Source organism: Apodemus sylvaticus, chromosome 18 (assembly GCF_947179515.1).
Source record: "Apodemus sylvaticus chromosome 18, mApoSyl1.1, whole genome shotgun sequence".
Taxonomy (NCBI): Eukaryota; Metazoa; Chordata; class Mammalia; order Rodentia; family Muridae; genus Apodemus; species Apodemus sylvaticus.
The window spans coordinates 62,404,884-62,425,487 of NC_067489.1; the positions used below are offsets into that span (position 1 = coordinate 62,404,884).

The 20,604-nt window shown below is 44.7% G+C and overlaps 1 protein-coding gene across 1 annotated transcript in view; it reads right to left on the minus strand.

Annotated features, from left to right (window-relative positions):
- The window catches only part of Klhl2 (kelch like family member 2), a 117,004-nt gene that overhangs the window by 78,244 nt on the left and 18,156 nt on the right, over nucleotides 1-20,604 (minus strand). The window contains exon 3 of the mRNA XM_052162702.1: nucleotides 11,630-11,736. Coding sequence (XP_052018662.1) covers nucleotides 11,630-11,736 — 107 coding nt within the window. The remainder of the gene's footprint in view (nucleotides 1-11,629; nucleotides 11,737-20,604) is intronic.

Here is a 20,604-nt window from a genome sequence, read left to right on the forward strand (position 1 = left end):
CACAAGATGACTTTACAAAGAAAAGCCCTGAGTGGGATTGCGGGTGCTAATCACAGCAATAGACACTTCGCTGTGTTCCCCTGGAGAGGGCCTGACAAGAACTCGGAAAGAAGCTCTTCTTCTCAGGGCTGAACTACGTCAAACTGTGTCCTGCCATTGCCCAAGGAGAAAACATTCATCTGGGGTACAAAAGAGAGCATTCTGTGAGAAGAAAGGGAATCTCATTGTTTCTGTACTCTCCCCTTTTAAAAGAATGGATGAATACAGAAAATCAATTCACCTGCATATATGGTGCCTTCCCCTATGCACCCCTCCTCTCCCTGGGGTCGGTACAATCTGAAGGCCTTTAGAATGCCAAAGTTAAGGCACTCAGTCCTGTGTATAGTTTGTGTGTGTGTGTGTGTGTGTGTGTGTGTGTGTGAAAGAGAGAGAAGGGGAAGATAAAGAGGTGGTGTGTGTGTGTGTGTGTGTGTGTGTGTGTGTGTGTGAGACAGAGAGAAGGGGAGAGATAAAGAAGTGGTGTGTGTGTGTGTGTGTGTGTGTGTGTGTGTGTGTGTGTGTGTGTGTGAGACAGAGATTACGGGGGAGATAGGACAATCTCCAGTATCATTCCTGAGTGTCTTTTGAATGTCATCATCTTTTAAACAGGGTATGTTGCTGGCCTACAGCTCGCCCATTAGACTAATCTGGCTGTCCAGTGAGCATATAATATAGATATAACAATAAACATGTTTTATTTATTAATATTACATATTAATAAATATATAATATAATAGATATGATAAAAATATTGTGTTGTTATAATATTATATATTATAATAATAATAATTCTTGGAGTTTTTCATATACTGTATTTTAATTTTTACTTTATTTACTTATTTATTTTATGAATATTGATGTTTTGCCTGTATGTAAGTCTTTGTACCCAGTGCATGCCTGATAATATTGGAGGCCAGCCAGGCAGTGGTTGTGAGCGGCCATGTGCATGCTGGGAATTGAACCTGGGTCCTCTAGAAGAGTTAACCTCTAGCGTTAACTCTAGAGTTAGTCCTCTAGAGTATTAACCACTAAACCGTCTCTCCAATCCTCATTTATTTTAATTATATTCATGCCCAACTCTTCCCATTAACTATTCCCAGATCTACCCTGACCTCCCTACTCCTAACCAACTGCCTTCTTTTCTTTTCTTCTCCTTTTTTTCTTAAATTTTATGAATTCCGATTTGTGCGGTCCACAGACCTCCATGTATAGGTCCACACACTGGGCATGGTGGACCCATCAGGAACCATGTCCGTGTCTGGTTCTCCCTCAGAATTCACTGACTGTCCACAGCTCCCGGTTAGAAGTGAGGGCCCATGAACCCCTTCCCACTTCATGACGGGATGCTGACTGCCTCCATCTAACGCGAGTGACTATGGAGTCGGTGTGAGCAAAGGCAGCTGCTGGTGTGCTCCTGAGGGCGTCGGTCCTTCCGGTGATGTCCAGAAGACACGCTTCTGCTCCGGTCCTCCCAGTCTCTTACCGACAGCCTGCCCTTTGCCCTTTTACATGGGGAATGGACCAAGCACTTTACCAACTAAGCAATCTCCACACTGCCCCTCCAAATTAGATTTCAAATAAACAACTTACCTTGCTTCACCACAGCGCCCCTAAAATCTGTGAAGTCCTTCAGAGCTTAGGGCAGTGTAAGGGCGGAGCCAGGTACCTAGTCCCCAGATTGCAACATCGGTTGGTATAGACAGAGCCTCACACAAAACCAAATCTCTTAATTTATTTATATAACTGGGAAAAAAATAGCCCTGCACCAGGCAATTTTCACTATTATGTTTTATAAAGAGGCACTTTGCTAAATCACATCTTTTCCTTATATGTCATTTTTAAAAGATTATCTCCCCAGAAAATTCATCTACTTCCAACAAAGTCAACCTCAATTATATGCTGCTCTTAAAGTGATTTGATCGTTATTTCTTCATCTTAACTTACAAAAAAAGTGGCAAAACCCAAAAGCTTGCCACCCAATGTATTAATAGATTAAAAATTCCAACAATCAAAGCTCAGGGAAGAAGCGAGAGCTATTTCTATCCAATCCTAGGTGGTCCACGGTATCTTAGTTACTGCCCTCTGCTGCATTTATAGAACACAGATTTAACCAGTATGGCTTCCTGAGATTTATATTTGATAACGAATTTTTCAAAGCTATCACAGGCAGCCAAGACGGTTCACTGGTGAAATTGCTTGCTCACCACCTGAGGTGCGTACCCAGGAACTGCATGGCTCCTGACTTCACACACACACACAGCTTGACACACTTGCACTCTCAGGCTGGGTACACTCACTGCTCTGACAGAGACCTGCCTTCAGTTCCTAGCTCTCATGTGGGAGCTCACAGCCACCTATAACTCCAGCTCCAAAGAACCCGGCACTCCCTTCTGGCCTCCTCCAGCACCAGGCATGTGTGTAATGCAAGTACTCACACAGAAAACAGATAGATCTTCACGGGCAGGGGCGCTACCTAAAGAGCCTGTGCAGCCTTCCCAGGCCACTTAGAACTTCCCACACTCTCAGTGAACCAAGTTACGTAAGATTAGCTGAATGAAGTTCTCCACACAGGCGCTGTGCTAAAGCCCCGAGGAACGGTCACCTTGCACTGTTCTTTTCCTTGTCCACCAATCCATCACTCACCACAGGCTGCAGAATGAACCAAGGCTTGATTACAATTCACCCTCCCACCTCTCCTCCCTCTCATCACTGTCCGACCATCTTTAGGAGACCTATGGAGCAATCCCCCCCCCATGTTTTTTTCCCAACTGAATATGCATGTGTCTATTATTGGTATGTGCACATAAATACAAGTGTCTTAGAGGATTTTGGATTTCCTAGAGCTGAAGTTATGGGTAGTGGAGTGTCACCAAACCTAGACACTGGGGACCAAACTCAACACCCCTCCAATGCCTACCCTCTCTCGGGTGCTAGCCTGACACACTGGATGACTATGTTCTAAATCAGCCTGTTGCTCCTTGACCAAATATGCAAACCCTTCCATAGCCTGCCTCTAATTCACTGCCTAACCTCATATGTGCTCCCTTTTGCTCCCAGACATAAAATATACCAGGAGAAAACACTGTTGATTTCCACACAGACCGAACAATCTCTTACCTTGCTACCTGAGCTGAACTTTGACCTACACTAGACACCATACCCCTACTCCCCAGGCCAATCTACACACAGTCTTCAGGATCTCTCTAGAACTGCTCCAGGATGCATCGTCTGCTGGTGGTCCACAGCTGGGTTGGGCTCTCACCCTAGATGTAGTTGGGACCTCACGCATGTCCACTCCATCATAATCAACTTTCTCCCTTGCTTTTTGGGGCTTCCTAAGTGGCACAGTTAACAGCTTTCTTAGTTCTATAGCCCACAATGCCCAATAGAAACCCAACATTGGTTGCATGAATTAATAACTAAATGAAAAATAAAAAAGCATGCAGATATAAAAGGAAGCATCTCTACTTAGCATAATGGTGTCATGTTTACCTTGATCACGGATGGATTTCCATGATCCATTATCAAGGAAGGATTTCCTTGATATGACATGAAGGATTTCCGTCATCTGACACTGAGCATGCACTCTCACTGCAAGCTGAGTTAAGTAAATTCATCAGCAAATAGCACATCATCTACTTGATTTAAAAAAAAAAAATTAAGTCATCCAAGTCTTAAAACCTCAAAGATGTACCTGTGGCTAAAAATGTTCCCATAAGAACTTTCAACCAGGACTCTTGAGGCCCTGCACCACAGGGTTGCTTAATGCATCCATTCTGAATGAGATATTTCAAAGTGAATGGGGGCCCTGAAGAGATGGCTCAGAGGTTAAGAGCACCTACTAGTTTGACAAATGACTTGGGCTTCAGTTCCCAGCACTCACTTCGTCAGCTTTCAACAGTCAGTTTGCTAGGGGGGCGGGAGGGAGGGGGAGGCGGCATGCGGCAAATGCCCCATTCTGCCATCCGAGGGTACCGCACCCATGCACAAACCCACACATAGATATCTATGTACACATAACGAAAATGAAAAAAAGGCTACATGTGGGAAATTACCTTTCCTGGATGTGTGTGGCTACTTCCCTTCACCAAAACCTCTCATTATAACAAATGGAGACCATTCCAGAAAACCACAACAGGGCACAACGCAGAGCTCAACGGACCCTGAGGCATCCAGCAGACCCATGCCTATCACAGCTCCTGCATCCATGGCTCACAGAACGCCATGGAAAAGCTAGATAGCCAAGAGACGTGAAAAGGTCTCTCCTAGAAACAGCCGCACAAATATGGCCGGAACAATATAAACAGCAATGAACATGTTAGCACGGAAGGGGAATTTCTGTGGGGTCCCACCCCTAGACAAAGAGCTGAAGGCAACCAGTGAATGCTGAGAGAAGGAGGGTTAGCCTCTCCCGGGGATGAGCCCCCTTTTCTGTCATCCAAAACAGTGGTCAACCCTAAAACCTGGGAGGGGTTAGAGGGAGGGGTTAGAGGTGAACAGGGTTTAAACCTAGTCCATTAAAAAGCCCATTATTCTAATTTCTATTTTATTTATAATCAAGGGGTACTTTAAAAACAAACACTTCACACCACAACCTTGACGTCACAGAGAACCTAAGAAATCAATGACAGAAAGCAAATTAATTAGAGACTGAAAAATCGTATTTAATTAGTTTTGTCCCATTGCTTTTCAAGTTCCACTCTTCATCACTGACACCTGTTCCTGATTAGTTTGGGCTACAAAGAAGCTGTCTGCAATGTCAGTCTGGCAATGCGACTCCACAGGCCACCATCAGTCACACACTGCAGGAGTCACGGGCCACCGCGGGGCCCTGGTTCTTCAGCACCCTAAGGCAAACGTGGCAAACTCATGGACTTTTGGCTTTAGTCCCATTTGGACAACTTGTGGCAAAAACTTCTTAGTTCCTAAAGGAGGAGAAAAAGGAGACCCTGTCCCCCCCCCACCCCCATCTCTCAGAAGCTGCGTCCCCCCCCTTGTAGACATCCTCCACCCAGAGGACCCACCTGGAGGTGTGTGTTGATGGTAAGAGGCAGAGGCAGAAAGAAGCAGGTTCCTCATATGCTCTCAGGGTGCCGCCCAGTGTGCCTGGTGCCTCCTCCTCACTACAGGGCCCAGCTCCAGTGGCATTTTCTATCCCTCGAGGCCTCGGGCCTCCTAACTCAGCCTCACTGCCGGCAGCATCCTAGTTCACTTTCTTCACAGCAACCATGAACAGCTGGAGCTCCTCTTTAGCCACTTCTGAACCTAGCCTCCTCTCCCCGTCTGAAGAACAAGCTCATGGGCTCCATCACTGGCAAGGTCCCCAAAGCCCGTCACATCCAGCAAATGAAAGAGGCTCCCGTTTCCTGAGGCACGGAAGCATGAGCCGTAGACAAATAGAGCCGTGCACATAACTTTCAACATTTACATTCTTTAATCTGTCAACTAATAATCTGTTGGCTTCTTTTTTTTTATTTTCTTGCTACTTTATATTTACTATGGCACAGGAAGTTATCAAAAAGTATTTACTCCCCAAAAAAGTACCTAGTGCTCAGTATTTCTGACTAGAGTTTAAGAATTTTAATCTGTGGGGCTAGCAGGATGGCTCACTGGATACGTACACTTGCCGTTCTTCCAGAGGGTTGGAGTGCAAATCCTAACACGCCTGTGACTTTAGCTCTAGATGCTTCCAACACCAATCTCCTCTGACCTCCAAGGGTAGCTTCACTCATGTGCACATACACACACATACACATAATCAAAAAACAAAAATAAAACTTAAAAAGAATTTTAGCCTATACCACCAAATAAAACTAAGTGATTTTGTTAAGTAAACGTGTTTCAAAGGCTACGTTTTTTAACAAACAGTCTAAAAAATCACAAGAACCCAATTTGCTGTCTTTTTCAAGTCATAGTTAACCACCTGGCCTGACTCTAAATAGTCTCAGATTTCACAAGATGAAAACCTGCAACTACACCATGGAATTATTTATCACCTTCTTTCTCTATTCAATACTTGAAACTGCATGGAGTAACAGAAAGCTTTTTTACATCATTAAGTTTGAATGGATTTTTCACATACAATTTATGGGAGATTAAAATAAGGAGCTGGGGGGGCTGGAGAGATGGCTCAGCGGTTAAGAGCACTGTCTGCTCTTCTAGAGGTCCTGAGTTCAATTCCCAGCAACCACATGGTGGCTCACAACCATCTGTAATGGGCTCCAATGTTCTCTTCTGGTTTGTCTGAAGAGAGTGACAGTATACTCACATTCATAAAAAAAAATAAATAAATAAATTGCCAGGCAGTAGTGGCACATGCCTTTAATCCCAGCACTTGGGAGTCAGAGGCAGGTGGATTTCTGAGTTTGAGGCCAACCTGGTCTTCATATTGAGTTCCAGGACAACCAGGGCTATACAGAGAAACCCTGTCTCAGACAGATAGATAGATTAGATAGATAGATAGATAGATAGATAGATAGATAGATAGATAGATAGATAAAATAAATAAAATAAGAGGCTGGGCTTGAGAGTGGGCTTAGCAGTTAAAAGTGCTCACTGCTCCTGCACAGGACCAGATGCAGGTCCTAGGACCTGTATGTCAGTTCCTTCAGAGTCACCCCTAACTCTAGATCCAGAAGATATAACCTGTTCTTTGGGCTTCTGCCAACTCCTATATACATATCATGTACAGAAACTCACACAGGCTCACACACATACATACATAAATTCAAAACTTAATAAATATAACTTTATCCCTTACAGCAGAGCCTTACTATGTCAGCCATACTATCTCAAACCCCTAGGCACAGGCTCCCATGTAGCTAGAACTAAAAGCCCATACCACTGTGCACTGCTGCTAAAGCTAAGTTGTTAATAACTACATTTTTTTTTGTTACTCTGTGGGGAATAAAAAAATGTTGCAAAGAAATTATCTGTGAATCCTCAGCTACATGGTATGTTCAAAGCCAGATTGTGCTATGGGAAACAAAGTCTCAAAAGAAAGGAAAGGATGGGAGAGGGGAGGAAAGGGAAGGGGTGGTGGGGGAGGGGAGAGAAAGGAGCAGGGAGGGGAGAAGAGAGGAAGGGGGCTATGAAAGCAGGAGAGCCAAGGGGAGGGGAGATAAGAGGAGGCATCAGAGGGTGCATACGATCATGTATGTCACACGCGTGTGGGAAATGTCGCAGTGAGACAAGTTATTTTGTAAAAATAATACATACTAAGAACTTTGTAAGTGGAAAAAAAACTGTAGATGTCTAGCCTATGGCTTGCTCAATCCCCTATTATACAATATAACGAAATTCAGGTTGAGATGACCATGATATTTACTGCTGCAACTAATGGAGCAGTTTCTCTTCGTTTTTAGTTTGCCTTCAGCTTTTAAAAGATTATTTCCAGATGAATTTGAGAATTGCTCTTTCTAACTCTATGAAGAACTGAGCTGGGATTTTGATTCGTATTGCGTTGAATCTGTATATTGCTTTTGGCAAAATGGCCATTTTAACTATATTAACCCTGCCGATCCATGAGTATGGGAGATTTTTCCATTTTTTGAAGTCTTCCTCTATTTCCTTCTTCAGAGTCTTGAAGTTCTTGTCATAAAGATCTTTCACATGTTTGGTAAGAGTCACCCCCAAGGTACTTTATACTGTTTGTTGCTATTGTGAAGGGTGTCATTTCCCTAATTTCTTTCTCAGTCTGCTTATCCTTTGAGTATAGGAAGGCTACTGGTTTGCTTGAGTTGATTTTATAACCTGCCACTTTGCTGAAGTTGTTTATCAGCTGCAGGAGTTCTCTAGTGGAGATTTTTGGGTCACAAACCCAGGATAGCTAAAACTATTCTCAACAACAAAAGAAATTCTGAGGGAATCAGTATCCCTGACATCAAACAATACTACAGAGCAATAGGGTTAAAAACTGCATGGTACTGGTACAGTGACAGGCAGGAGGATCAATGGAACAGGATTGAAGATCCAGAAATGAATCCACACACCTATGGCCACTTGATCCTCGACAAAGGAGCTGAAAACATCCAATGGGAAAAAAGATAGCCTTTTCAACAAATGGTGCTGGTTCAACTGGAGGTCAGCATGCAGAAGAATACGAATTGATCCATCCTTATCTCCTTGTACTAAACTCAACTCCAAATGGATCAAGGACCTCCACATAAAGTCAGACAGACACTCTGAAGCTAATAGAAAAGAAACTGGGGAAGACCCTTGAGGACATTGGTACAGAGGGAAAGTTCCTGAACAGAACACTAATAGCGTATGCTCTAAGATCAAGAATTGACAAATGGGACCTCATAAAATTAAAAAGTTTCTGTAAGGCAAAGGACACCATCAAAAGGACAAATCAGCAACAAACAAATTGGGAAAAGATCTTCACCAACCCTACATCAGATAGAGGGCTAATATCCAATATATACAAAGAACTCAAGAAGTTAGAGCCCAGAAAACCAAACAACCCTATTAAAAAATGGGGTACAGACTAAACAAAGAATTTTCACCTGAAGAACTTTGGATGGCTGAGAAGCATCTTAAAAATGCTCAACTTCATTAGTCATTAGGGAAATGCAAATCAAAACAACCCTGAGATTTCACCTTACACCAGTCAGAATGGCTAAGATTAAAAAGTCAGGAGACAGCAGGTGTTGGCGAGGATGTGGAGAAAGGGGAACACTCCTCCACTGCTAGTGGGGTTGCAAATTGGTACAACCACTCTGGAAATCAGTCTGGCGGTTCCTCAGAAAACTGGGCACGTCACTTCCGAAAGATCCTGCTACACCACTCCTGGGCATATACCCAGAGGATTCTCCAGCATGTAATAGGATACATGCTCCATTATGTTCATAGCAGCCCTATTTAAAATAGCCAGAAGCTGGAAAGAACCCAGGTATCCCTCAACAGAAGAATGGATGCAAAAAATGTGATATATATAGACAATGGAGTACTATTCAGCCATTAGAAACAATTAATTCATGAAATTCTTAGACAAATGGATGGAGCTGGAGAACATCATACTAAGTGAGGTAACCCAGTCTCAAAAGATCAATCATGGTATGCACTCACTAATAAGTGGATATTAGTCTAGAAAATTGGAATACCCAAAAGATAATCCACACATCAAATGAGGTACAAGAAGAACGGAGGAGTGGCCCCTTGTTCTGGAAAGACTCAGTGTAGCAGTATAGGGCAAAACCAGAACAGGGAAGTGGGAAGGGGTGGGTGGGAGAACAGGGGGAGGGAAGGGGGCTTATATGACTTTCAGGGAGTGGAGGGCCAGAAAAGGGGAAATCATTTGAAATGTAAATAAAAAGTATTATCGAATAAAAAATTATTTCAGAGAATTTCATACACAACTTATATTTTCAGCATTTCCCTTCTTACTCTGAACTCTCCATCCTCCTCTGTTTCCTCATTCCTTCTCAAATCAATGACCACTCCTTGAATTACTTTAAACACACACACACAGAGAGAGAGAAAGAGAGAGAAGCACTCATGTGCTAAATGCTAAGACATTCACAAACATGACCTCATCCAATCCTTACAAACATCCCAAATATGAGCAACATTATTATTTTATATTAACTATGCTGTGTAACTATACTAAACCATCTCTCTGGTCAGCATAGCTACACAGCATGTGCTACCTGGCAGTCACCAGTAGCTAGCTGGAATATCAATCGACTTTCACGGTATTATATTGCCAAGAGTATGCCCCGTGACACTTATTTTATTAAATAATACCGAAGCACGAAAATAGTGACACTGGCTATTTACCATAGCATATTTTTATGATCCCATTTTACTCTTAGACAAGGTTGCTACTCTTGGCCTAATTTATAAGTAAAACTGTATAGGTACATATGTGTATATAAAAATATTGAGTTAGTTTACATAGGGTTTGGACCTGTCCGCAGTTTTGGGCGTCACTGTAAGAGAACTATCTGTGTCTCACTCCTTCCCTCCCCTCCTCTCCCCTTCTCTCTTCTCCTTTCCCCTCTTCTCTTCATCCTTCTGGCCATGCTGAGGACTGAACCCAGGGCCTGTGTGAACTAGCCATGTGTCGCACCACTGGGCTCCACCACCGGCTCTAGGCTGGTTTTTGTATTGGTTTTGGTGAGGCTTGAGGCATCACTGGCATACAGTCATTCTTTTTCAAAAGTGCTAAGAGCACGCTACACATGTTCACACATGCCAAAACAAAACCTAACCTTACGGATACATCAGCCTTCCTCTCAGATTTCCAAAACAAATCATCCAAGGCAACACTTTAGTTTACTATAGACGCTGGGAAAAGCAAATGGGAAAACCTATTTGGAGAAAAATGTAAAACATTTCTTTCTAAGACATCTAAAAGATGTCTTTCTTTTCACATACACAAAAACAAACCAATAATAATTTAAGAGCCCAAAATGCTGCAAACTGAGGGGATATATAGGAATATACCCTGCAGTGGGATATATGGGAATGTACCCTGCAGTGGGATATATGGGAAAGCACCCTGCAGTGGGGATATATGGGAATGGACCCTGTAGTAGGGGATATGGGAATATACTCTGCAGTGGGATATATAGGAATGTATCCTGAAGTGGGATATATGGGAATGGACCCTGCAGTGGGGGTATATGTGAATATACTCTGCAGTGGGATATATAGGAATGTATCCTGAAGTGGGATATATGGGAATGTATCCTGAAGTGAGGTATGGGAATGTACCCCTGCAGTGGGGATATATGGGAATGTGCCCTGCAGTGGGGTATATGGGAATGCACCCTGCTGTGGGATATATGGGAAAGCACTCTGCAGTAGGGATATATGAGAATGGACCCTGTAGTGGGGGATATGGGAATATACTCTGCAGTGGGATATATAGGAATGTATCCTGAAGTGGGATATATGGGAATGTACCCTGCAGTGGGGGGTATATGGGAATGGACCCTGCAGTGGGGGTATATGGGAATATACTCTGCGGTGGGATATATAGGAATGTATCCTGAAGTGGGATATATGGGAATGTACCCTGCAGTAGGGGGTATATGGGAATGGACCCTGCAGTGGGGGATATGGGAATATACTCTGCAGTGGGATATATAGGAATGTATCCTGAAGTGGGATATATGGGAATGTACCCTGCAGTGGGGGGTATATGGGAATGGACCCTGCAGTGGGGGTATATGGGAATATACTCTGCAGTGGGATATATAGGAATGTATCCTGAAGTGGGGTATATGGGAATGTACCCCTGCAGTGGGGATATATGGGAATGTACCCTGCAGTGGCAATGCTGAGCTGATACCAAGGCCACAGTATCTAACACATTTACTAAAAACAACAAAGCAAGGCAAAGGTGCATGGATGTTGGGGACAGTTGGCAGACTCTAGCCCTATTGACAAGGCGAGCTCTAGGATAGTCAGGCCTAATGTAGAGAGACTCTCTGGGAGAAAAAAAATGCTGGGGATAGTTGACCGACTCTTGAGGCTCTCCCTTTATAGTTCTTCATTTCTTAAAACTGAAACGCTAAAAACAAAGGTTAACACGGAAAAGCCTCAGGTCTGAGTACACCTTAGAAACGGACACCTCTCCTACCTGTAAACATGGCGTGGAAGTAAGGGCTGCAGGCCGCCAGCACCACTCGGTGAGCCGGGATCTCCGTGTCTTCTGCCACAATCGTGACGTCACACAGCAGATTTTGACTGTTCCCAGGGAGAAAAGGAAAATGTAAATGCCTTCAATAATAAAAGTATTCAACATTCTATGCAAAACAGTTACTGTCAAAACCCATTTGAAGTCTTGTCTTCTTTAAGGAAATCCCTTCCCTTCTAACGGGATGCCTAGATATAAGGCATATAAAACGATAAGCCAAATAAAAGTCCACCTCACCACGGCCTGTCCTTGTCACAGCAATCTACCCACACTTGATCACTGGCCCTACAGCTAGTCAGGCAGGGAGACTAGCAATGACTCTCAAAAGAAGACAGCTCAGTAAGAACAGCGTCAGCAGAAACGCACACAGTGCTCTGATGTGGTGATGCAGACAAGCAAACTGAGCCAAAATCACCCCTCCTGCCAAATTAGATAAGATATTCAAAATGACCCTGGGTTCCCACACAAAGATCAAGCATTTGGTCATGAAAACCATGACCTAGACCACTTTACCAACATAACATGTATTATTCCTTGGGGCCAAACTACCAGTAACAAAACTTAAAAGCATCCTGTAACCTTTACAGTAAACTTTCTTCAATCTACAATTATCCTTATAATTCTAAAACACCTAATTTAATTCTATTTAAAATGTGTGGAGAGTACTTTTGAGGTGCTTACATGATACTACATTCTCTGGGTAATTAGTAAGTTCCTGACAGTTATTCTGGAACTAGCAGGAAGGTTTCAAAGCCCAAATGTTTGCAGGCAGTCATCTTGGGAAAGACAGACACACATTGTACAGGCACGCCTCCTATCCATAAATACCTAAGCCCCGAGCTCATGTGTGTATAGGGTACACACTTCGCCCTCAGTGCCCTGCCTCTCTCCTTCAAGGAGAGCCTGTTGTCATCTCACAAGCAGCATGTTCTTGGGAACTTAGCCAGGCCCCTGCAGTTTCTCACTTGTTTATGAACTAGTTCCCGGGTGCTCACATCAAAGCTTTCTGGGAAGTCTACCATCACGTCTTCTCTCCTTAGCTGAGGAAAACCTATGAGTAAAAGGAGAAGCCCAGCTCTAGACATGACAGTGTTCAGTGGCCTCATTCCCGACAAGCCTGCTGTGCCATTTACTGAAGTGTGCTTGTGGGTGGCGCTGACTTAAGGGCTCGTGATACCGAGTGAGGCATCAGGAAGGTCCCAGGTTAGAGTCATTAAAGGAGATACTCATTTGGAATTCCTCCAGCTCGGGTGCACAGTGACAAAGGCTACCATGAGCACAGAGGATGAAAAGACTTTACACTCCATGAACAGCAGGGCTCACAAGTGAGCCAGTGTAACCAGGGCAGAGGCCCGGGGAAGCCCTTCTCCTGCATGGCCCATTTCAGTCAGCAAGGTACATATTACTTCGATTCCCCAAAATGAACGCTTGGAGAAACCAAGGCTAAAAGTGAAGAGCCCAGGCAAAGGGTGTATAGCTCAGTGCTGAAGGACTACCTAGTGTGTATGAGACTTACACGTCTATCCTCAGCACCACACACATAGGGCTAACCTGCCTACAACCCCCTCCCCAAGTAATGATATCCATATTCAAACCCAGCACCTCCTCCCCATTACACGATCACCTAAGCAGGGAAATGACAAATTTTCTTAACGGTCGAACAAACTGGTTTTGAACTCTTATATATCCCAGGCTAGAACCAAAATCAGTGCTTAGCCCAGCCTGGCCTTAGAGTCTTAGTGACCCTGCTTTGCCTTCCCCAGTGCTGGAGTTATCGATGTGCATCACTACACCCCAGTCAAGAAATTAGTAAGTGAGCCGGGTGGTGGTGGTGCATGCCTGTAATCCCAGCACTCTGGGAGGCAGAGGCAGGCGGATTTCTGAGTTCGAGACCAGCCTGGTCTACAGAGTGAGTTCCAGGACAGCCAGGGCTATACAGAGAAACCCTGTCTTGAAAAAAGCAAATCCAAAAAACCAAAAAAAAAAAAAAAAAAAAAAAGAAAGAAAGAAATTAGTAAGTGTTACATTACATATAGCTGATATGTAGTCAGCTGACTATGATATGATAGTCAACTGGACTATCTCTACAAACTATTGACCAAAATTAAATAAATTAAATTAAATTAAGTTTGTACACTCGTTCAGAAAAGCACTCCAAGACCATCTCTGCCCTTACGGCAACTAACAAAGGACTGGCGTCATCAGACAGAGCAAAGCACCACCACAGAGCTGTCATGGGAGACGGGGTAGCTCACATCTGTAACCCCAACCTGACCCAAGAGGCAAGACTCAAGCTCCAGCCCAGCCTCTTGGCAACAGAGTGAGACTGCAGATGAATAAGCTAGCAAGAGCTGGCTCCATCAGGAAGGAGCGAGGCGATCGGAAACAGAAAGGACAGTGGGGAACCATGCCCACGGAGAATGGGCAGAGGGTGACGATGAGGGAGCCGGGGTCAGCAGAATGACACATCTCTTCATAAGCCATCGGAGCAGGCTCTCCCACGGTGAGTGGGAGTGTGGACTCCAGTCAAAGCCAACCTCGCCGTTGTTTTCCTGGTGTCAGCAATCCCTCATACCGCTCTCATTTAAAGATGGATCTTAAGTAGCATTACACTTGAACACCTCAAAAATCACGTAATTAATTACACTCCGCTTCAATTACAATTACTCATTGATCCAAACCTTCTAGCATAACACCTGCTGCTTGCTGCATAATTAGCTTGGCCTCACTGGCTTATTAGTTGATGTCAGCTAACTAATAAGGCTAAAACATTAACAAAATATTGCACAGGCACACTCTGGGTGAGGTTGCGGGAAGTCTGAGAGTCTCATTAGAAATCATGGACATGCTTGCTTTTAGACCTGTGTTTCATCCTTTTGGGTCAAGCAAGAGTTATTTTAAAACAAAGACCCGGGGCTGGAGAGATGGCTCAGCAGGTAAGAGCACCGACTGCTCTTTCGAAGGTCCTGAGTTCAAATCCCAGCACCCACATGGTGGCTCACAACCATCTGTAATGAGATCTGATGCCCTCTTCTGGTGTGTCTGAAGACAGCTACAGTGTACTTACATATAATAAATAAATAAATCTTTAGCCGGGCGGTGGTGGCGCACGCCTGTAATCCCAGCACTCTGGGAGGCAGAGGCAGGCGGATTTCTGAGTTCAAGGCCAGCCTGGTCTACAGAGTGAGTTCCAGGACAGCCAGGACTATACAGAGAAACCCTGTCTTGAAAAAAGCAAATCCAAAAAAACCAAAAAAAAAAAAAACAAAAAAAACCCCAAAGACCCAATCAACCCCTTGCTCATAACTGTTGAGTGTGCACTAAATATACATCAGCATTCACAGCTGGTCACCCCTTTCTTTTGTTCAATTTTAAATATTTGTATGTGCATGTGTGTGTGAATGTAAATATTTGTCTGTATAACTGTGTGAAGGTATGCCTCGTGTGTGCAAACATATGTGAGTGTATGCCTCCTATATCTATATGTGCATATATGTGTATGTATCTATGTGAAGGTATGCCTCCTATGTCTATGCTTGTGTGTGTGTCTGTGTTTGTGTGTGTGTGTGTGTAATCTGTGTGAGTGTACGCCTATGTCTATATGTGCAGGTGTGTATATACACGTCTGTGTGAGTGTATGACTACTGTACTTTTATGTACATATGTGTGTATGTATCTGTGTGAATGTATGCCACAGGTGTGCAGGTGCCGATGGAGGCCAGAAGAGGGTGGGATGCCCTGCATCAGGAGTTAGAGCAGTTGTGAACTGCCTGTGTGGTTGCTGGGAACCAAAGGGCTCTTGCGTGAGACCCACAAGCACTCCTAACACTGAGCCATCCGGCTCTCCAGTCCCAGGGTGTACAGAACTGAGAAGGAAAAGACTGGTGATAACAGTAAGACTTCTTAAGTAGCTCACACCCTGTCTTTTACAGTGAGCGGCAGGGCTTGTGTTCCTATTTCTTGAAATCTAATAAGAAAATAGACTATAGACAGAAAGGGACTTCAAAATAATGAAATAAAGTTGTTAGTGAGCAAAACCGCATCCACATGTTCCTCAGCCACTCCCAGGGTGCCTACTAGGTGCCAAGAGCTGACAGCTTACCACAAGGAGGACAGCGTCGTGACAGCAAGGGCTTTACAGGCGAGTGGGGAGGCGCACCAGGAAATGGATCATACTAGAAGAAGCCATGAGTGGCAGGCAGCAGGGTGACTCACACCTGTGAGCCCAGCACTTGGGAGGCGGAGGCGGGAGGATCCCGAGGTCAGCGCAAGGCTAGACCTTGCTTCAAAATACAGAGCTGCAAGGAGACACAGCCAGAGCTGTAACAGAAAGTCTAGGAAGTCTAGGAAGAAAGAGCCTAAACCCAACTCCGAAAAAGCTTCAGAAAACAAACAACCCTAGAAAGAGAATATGGAGATTACAGATCTCATGTAAACCACAAATGACACTGGGGAGGGAGGAATTTATCTTCTAAATGGGTGTTTTTCAAACTCGACCCCACAGCGGTCTCATGTCAGATATCCTGCATATCATATGTTTACATTACAATTCATAACAGTAGCAAAATTATAGCTATGAAGTAGCAACAAAATAATTTTAAAGGGTTGCAGCATTAGGAAGGTCAGAACCACTGTTCCAAATGAAACAATTTAATAAAAATTGGTCTTTCTTAGGGGAAAAAAAAAAGACAAAAAACTTTGAAAATGATGAAACTGACCTGAATATATTAAGGCCGTGTTTGGTTTTGTGATAAAAAATAAATGAATTCCTAAGAAAAGCCCATCACTGCTTTTAAAATTCAGTGCGTCTCCTTAAAGTAAATGTGCCATCCAACTTGGAGACATCAGAGATAATTAGTTGTCATATGAAAAAACTTTCCTTGTGACTGGAAGCGGGGGCAGCAGGAAAAGGACAAGCGTCTGTCCCCTCCTCCCGTAAGGGGCCAAAGACAGTCTGGAGGCAGCTCGTGCCTCACGGAGCTCGAAGCATCAGCTCGAGCCCTGAGGTGCCAGGCTCAGGAGCTAAGCTAAAGCCTGGAGAGCTTCAGCACCTGGAGAGCAGCAGTTACGCGAGGCTGGGAGACAGGCCCAAGGAAAGAGAGCCATCAGGGAGGCGGAGGGTGAGCCAGGGTGGGCTCCTACCAAGATAGGGCCCTGTGACCCACTGCTCCCAGGGCACTAGGGAGCTGGAGTGTGGAGTTGAGCTGCTTGCCTAGTTCTGCATGGGCCAGTTGGTGTGTGTGTGTGTGATGTGTGTGTGTGTGTTTGTGTGTGTGTGTGTGATGTGTGATGTGTGTGTGTGTGATGGGTGTGTGGTGTGTGTGTGTGGTGTATGTGGTGTGCGTGTGGTGTGTGTGTATGTGGTGTACGTATATGTGTGTGTGGTGTGTGTGCAGTGTGTGTGTTTGTAGTGCGTGTGTGGTGTGGTGTGTATCGTTTGTGTGTGTATGTGTGTGGTGTATGTATGTGTGTGTGTGGTGTGTGTGCAGTGTGTGTTTGTAGTGCGTGTGTGGTGTGGTGTGTATCGTTTGTGTGTGTATGTGTGTGGTGTATGTGTGTGTGTGTGTGGTGTGTGTGCAGTGTGTGTTTGTAGTGCGTGTGTGGTGTGGTGTGTGTCATTTGTGTGTGTGTGTGTGTGTGGTATGTGTGTCTGTGTGTCTGTGTCTGTGTCTGTGTGTGTGTGCGCGCGCGCACAGTGTGTATGGTATGTATATGTATGTGTGTGTCTGCATGTCCCTGTCTATCTGTTCATATGTTCGTGTGACAGCCTTGGGTGTCATTCTGGTGCTGTCCACTTTTGTTTTGGGAAACAGGATCTCTCACTGGCCTGGTGCTAATTGACTAGGTCATGCTGGCCCCAGGGACCCACCTGTCTACACCATCCCCAGACTGGGAGTACAAGCACACAATACTATCCTGATTTTTTGGTTTGGTTTGGTGTTTGGGTTTTAGGCAATGTTTCTCTGTGTAGCCCTGGCTGCCCTAGAACGTGATCTATAAACCAGGCTGGCCTTGAACTCAGATCCACTTGCCACTGTTTCTCGAGTGCTGGAATCAAAGGTGTGTGCCACCACTTGCCAGCCTTTTATAACTTTTTACAAGCTTGGGTTCTAGGGTTGGAAGGCACTTGGCTGACTGAACTATTTCTCCAGCCTCAGTTAAGCCGCTCTACAGGGCACAGAGCGCCCACCTGCTGATTTCACTGAGTCAGATTTAGCCAAATCTAAGACTGACAACGTCCTTTCCTAGAGAAGCAGATACACTCCAGCTAAAATGTCAATGATCTCAAAGAACAGAAGCATGCACAGTGCATGTCACCATTATCTTGCCTCTTCTTAAAGCCATGCTGGTGGGTGACATCTGTGAATTCCTGTGGCAGCTAAACATAAGAAAACCCAAGCCCTGGGCTTGACAAGACTCAGCCCCTCAGGAGATTTACAATGCCTCAAACTTGCAAACACACAGGAAGAGGGATGGTCCACTGATAAACTTAGAGGAAAGCCAGCTACAGCCAATGCGACAGTCCACCAGGAACTTAGAGGAAAGACAGTATTGCCAAGGATTTAGTGACTGCTTCATACTAGTAATGGGTCCCAGGATAGAGAGTCTATCATCCCTTTCAGATAGACTTCAGACAGCTGACTGGGAATGGAAAAGGACAGAACAGAGCCACAAGAAGACCCTGGGGAATGCACAAACTCCCTGTCCATAGAGAAGGGACGTCTGCAGATCTGGGGACTTCATTGCTCTTAAGGGAAAAAAAAGGAGAATTACTTATGAATAAAGTAAAAGGAAATCTGAGGGAAAGGAAAAGGTATGGGAAAGGTGAAGAGTAGAGAGAAGTGGGGGTGCTGCCTCTCCGAGGGGAAATAGTCGGGGGGGTCTGGATTATGAGGGGGAGACTAGCTGAGGGAATCTGGATTATGAGGGGGAGACTAGCTGGGGAAGGATCTGGATTATGAGGGGGAGACTAGCTGAGGGAATCTGGATTATGAGGGGGAGACTAGCTGGGGGGATCTGGATTATGAGGGGGAGACTAGCTGGGGGGATCTGGATTATGAGGGGGAGACTAGCTAGGGGAATCTGGATTATGAGGGGGAGACTAGCTGGGGGAATCTGGATTATGAGGGGGAAACTAGCTGGGGGAATCTGGATTATGAGGGGGAGACTAGCTGGGGGGGGGGGATCTGGATTATGAGGAGGAGACTAGCTATAGGGAAGAGCCTCCACTACATACACAGGACACCTTGCTACAAGGTGGCACTGCAACCCTGTAATTCTAGTACTTGGGAAGCTGAGGCAGGAGTTTCCAGACCAACCTAACCAACGCAAAACCCTGTCTTTAAGGCGTGTTGGGGATGCTAAAGAGATGGCTCAGCAGTTAAGTCACTGGCTCACTGCTGCTATAACAGGTATGAATTCTATCCCAAACATCCACATCAAACACTCACAACTGTTTGTTACCTTCAGTCCCAAAGATCTAGCAGCCTCTTCTGGCCTCCACGGGCAATACCACACATGCGGTGCACATAAATTCACACAGGCACACATACAAATCCATAAAAAAGCAAACAAAACAATCTGTGTGACGGAGAGTTGGAGCAACAGCTGAGATTGGGGGGGGCGAGACTCCTGACTTCTGGTTTTGAGGCTACCAAGGGTAAACTGAGGTAGAGCAGTGGGTAATTCATGCCTCTCGGGTGTGCAGCATCTCAGGGAGAAGGAGAAGTTTGTTTTAGTGAAGTCATTTTCAACTGTCCCTTCTCCACACTCTAGAAGAGTTTAATGATCCTCTCCCTGCTCGATAAAGACCATTAAAAAGAAATCAACCACCAGTGCTTATGAGACCCTGCAGACTACTGCTGGTTAATTCTGCTCATACTCCAGGCTGTCTCTCAATCTTTCTTACATAAATACATCTGGAAGAACTGAAGGGCTTCCTGTCCTTCAAGGAAGACCTTGTATTCCACCAGAGTGCACAAAACCAAAAGGTCCTGACAACATTCTTCCCTATCAAAAATAGGGAACAGTCACGCCCTGTGTGATTCTTCTAAAATCTCTTTTAAAAATACGGACAGAAAGGGATCAAAACCAAGGCAGCCTTGCTTGAGCTCACTGTTCAATCCACTTGCCCTGACCTCTAAGTAAAAAAGTACCAAGAGACACATAGGAATCACCACGGTTCAACTCTCTGCAGGTACAGGACAGAAAACAGAATCTCAGGAGGAAGCAGGGTTCCCCTTTGCCAATCCTTGGGTACAGTGGGGGATGGGGGTGACACTCACTCCTTTAGGAAAAAGATTCCAATCTTTTGTTCCTATTCCACAATGTACAAACCACTACTGGTGAATAACTAAGTATGCATGGATTATGTAAGACACACAGGTGAATCACAGTTCATCCTTACAGAACACTTTTGGCCCCTAGATTTAAGGGCCAAAAAATGACATTCCTTCTTATAAAAAGAGACTGCCCACCACCCACCCACACAGTAAGAATTACAGAAACAGGCTCAGACAGGATCACACATCCTAGAAATAAACTGTTGTTTCTTTAATTTCTTTTGAAGATAAAATGTTGTCCTTTTGCTACTGTTCTCTAATGTCTACAAAGCTGGCCTTCTCAATTTCTCAGTCACAGTTCTGAAGTTGAGGCAGGGGCTTGGTTGAGTTAGAGACCACCTGGATCATCCTAAGTCCCAGACCAGCTAAGGCTACAAAGTAAGGCCCTGAATCAAAATAAAGAAGGTACCTGTGATGGTCCCTGCTTCTTTGTCCCCTCCTATTTCATCCCTGTACGGCACACAGTAAATATAAAAGTTTAAAAAAATAAACCGTTCGGGTAAGTTTTACCTTGAAAAGATACAGTGAGAGAAAGCACTGAGCCAGCTCTCAGAGTGTGGAGGTAAGGGGTCCACT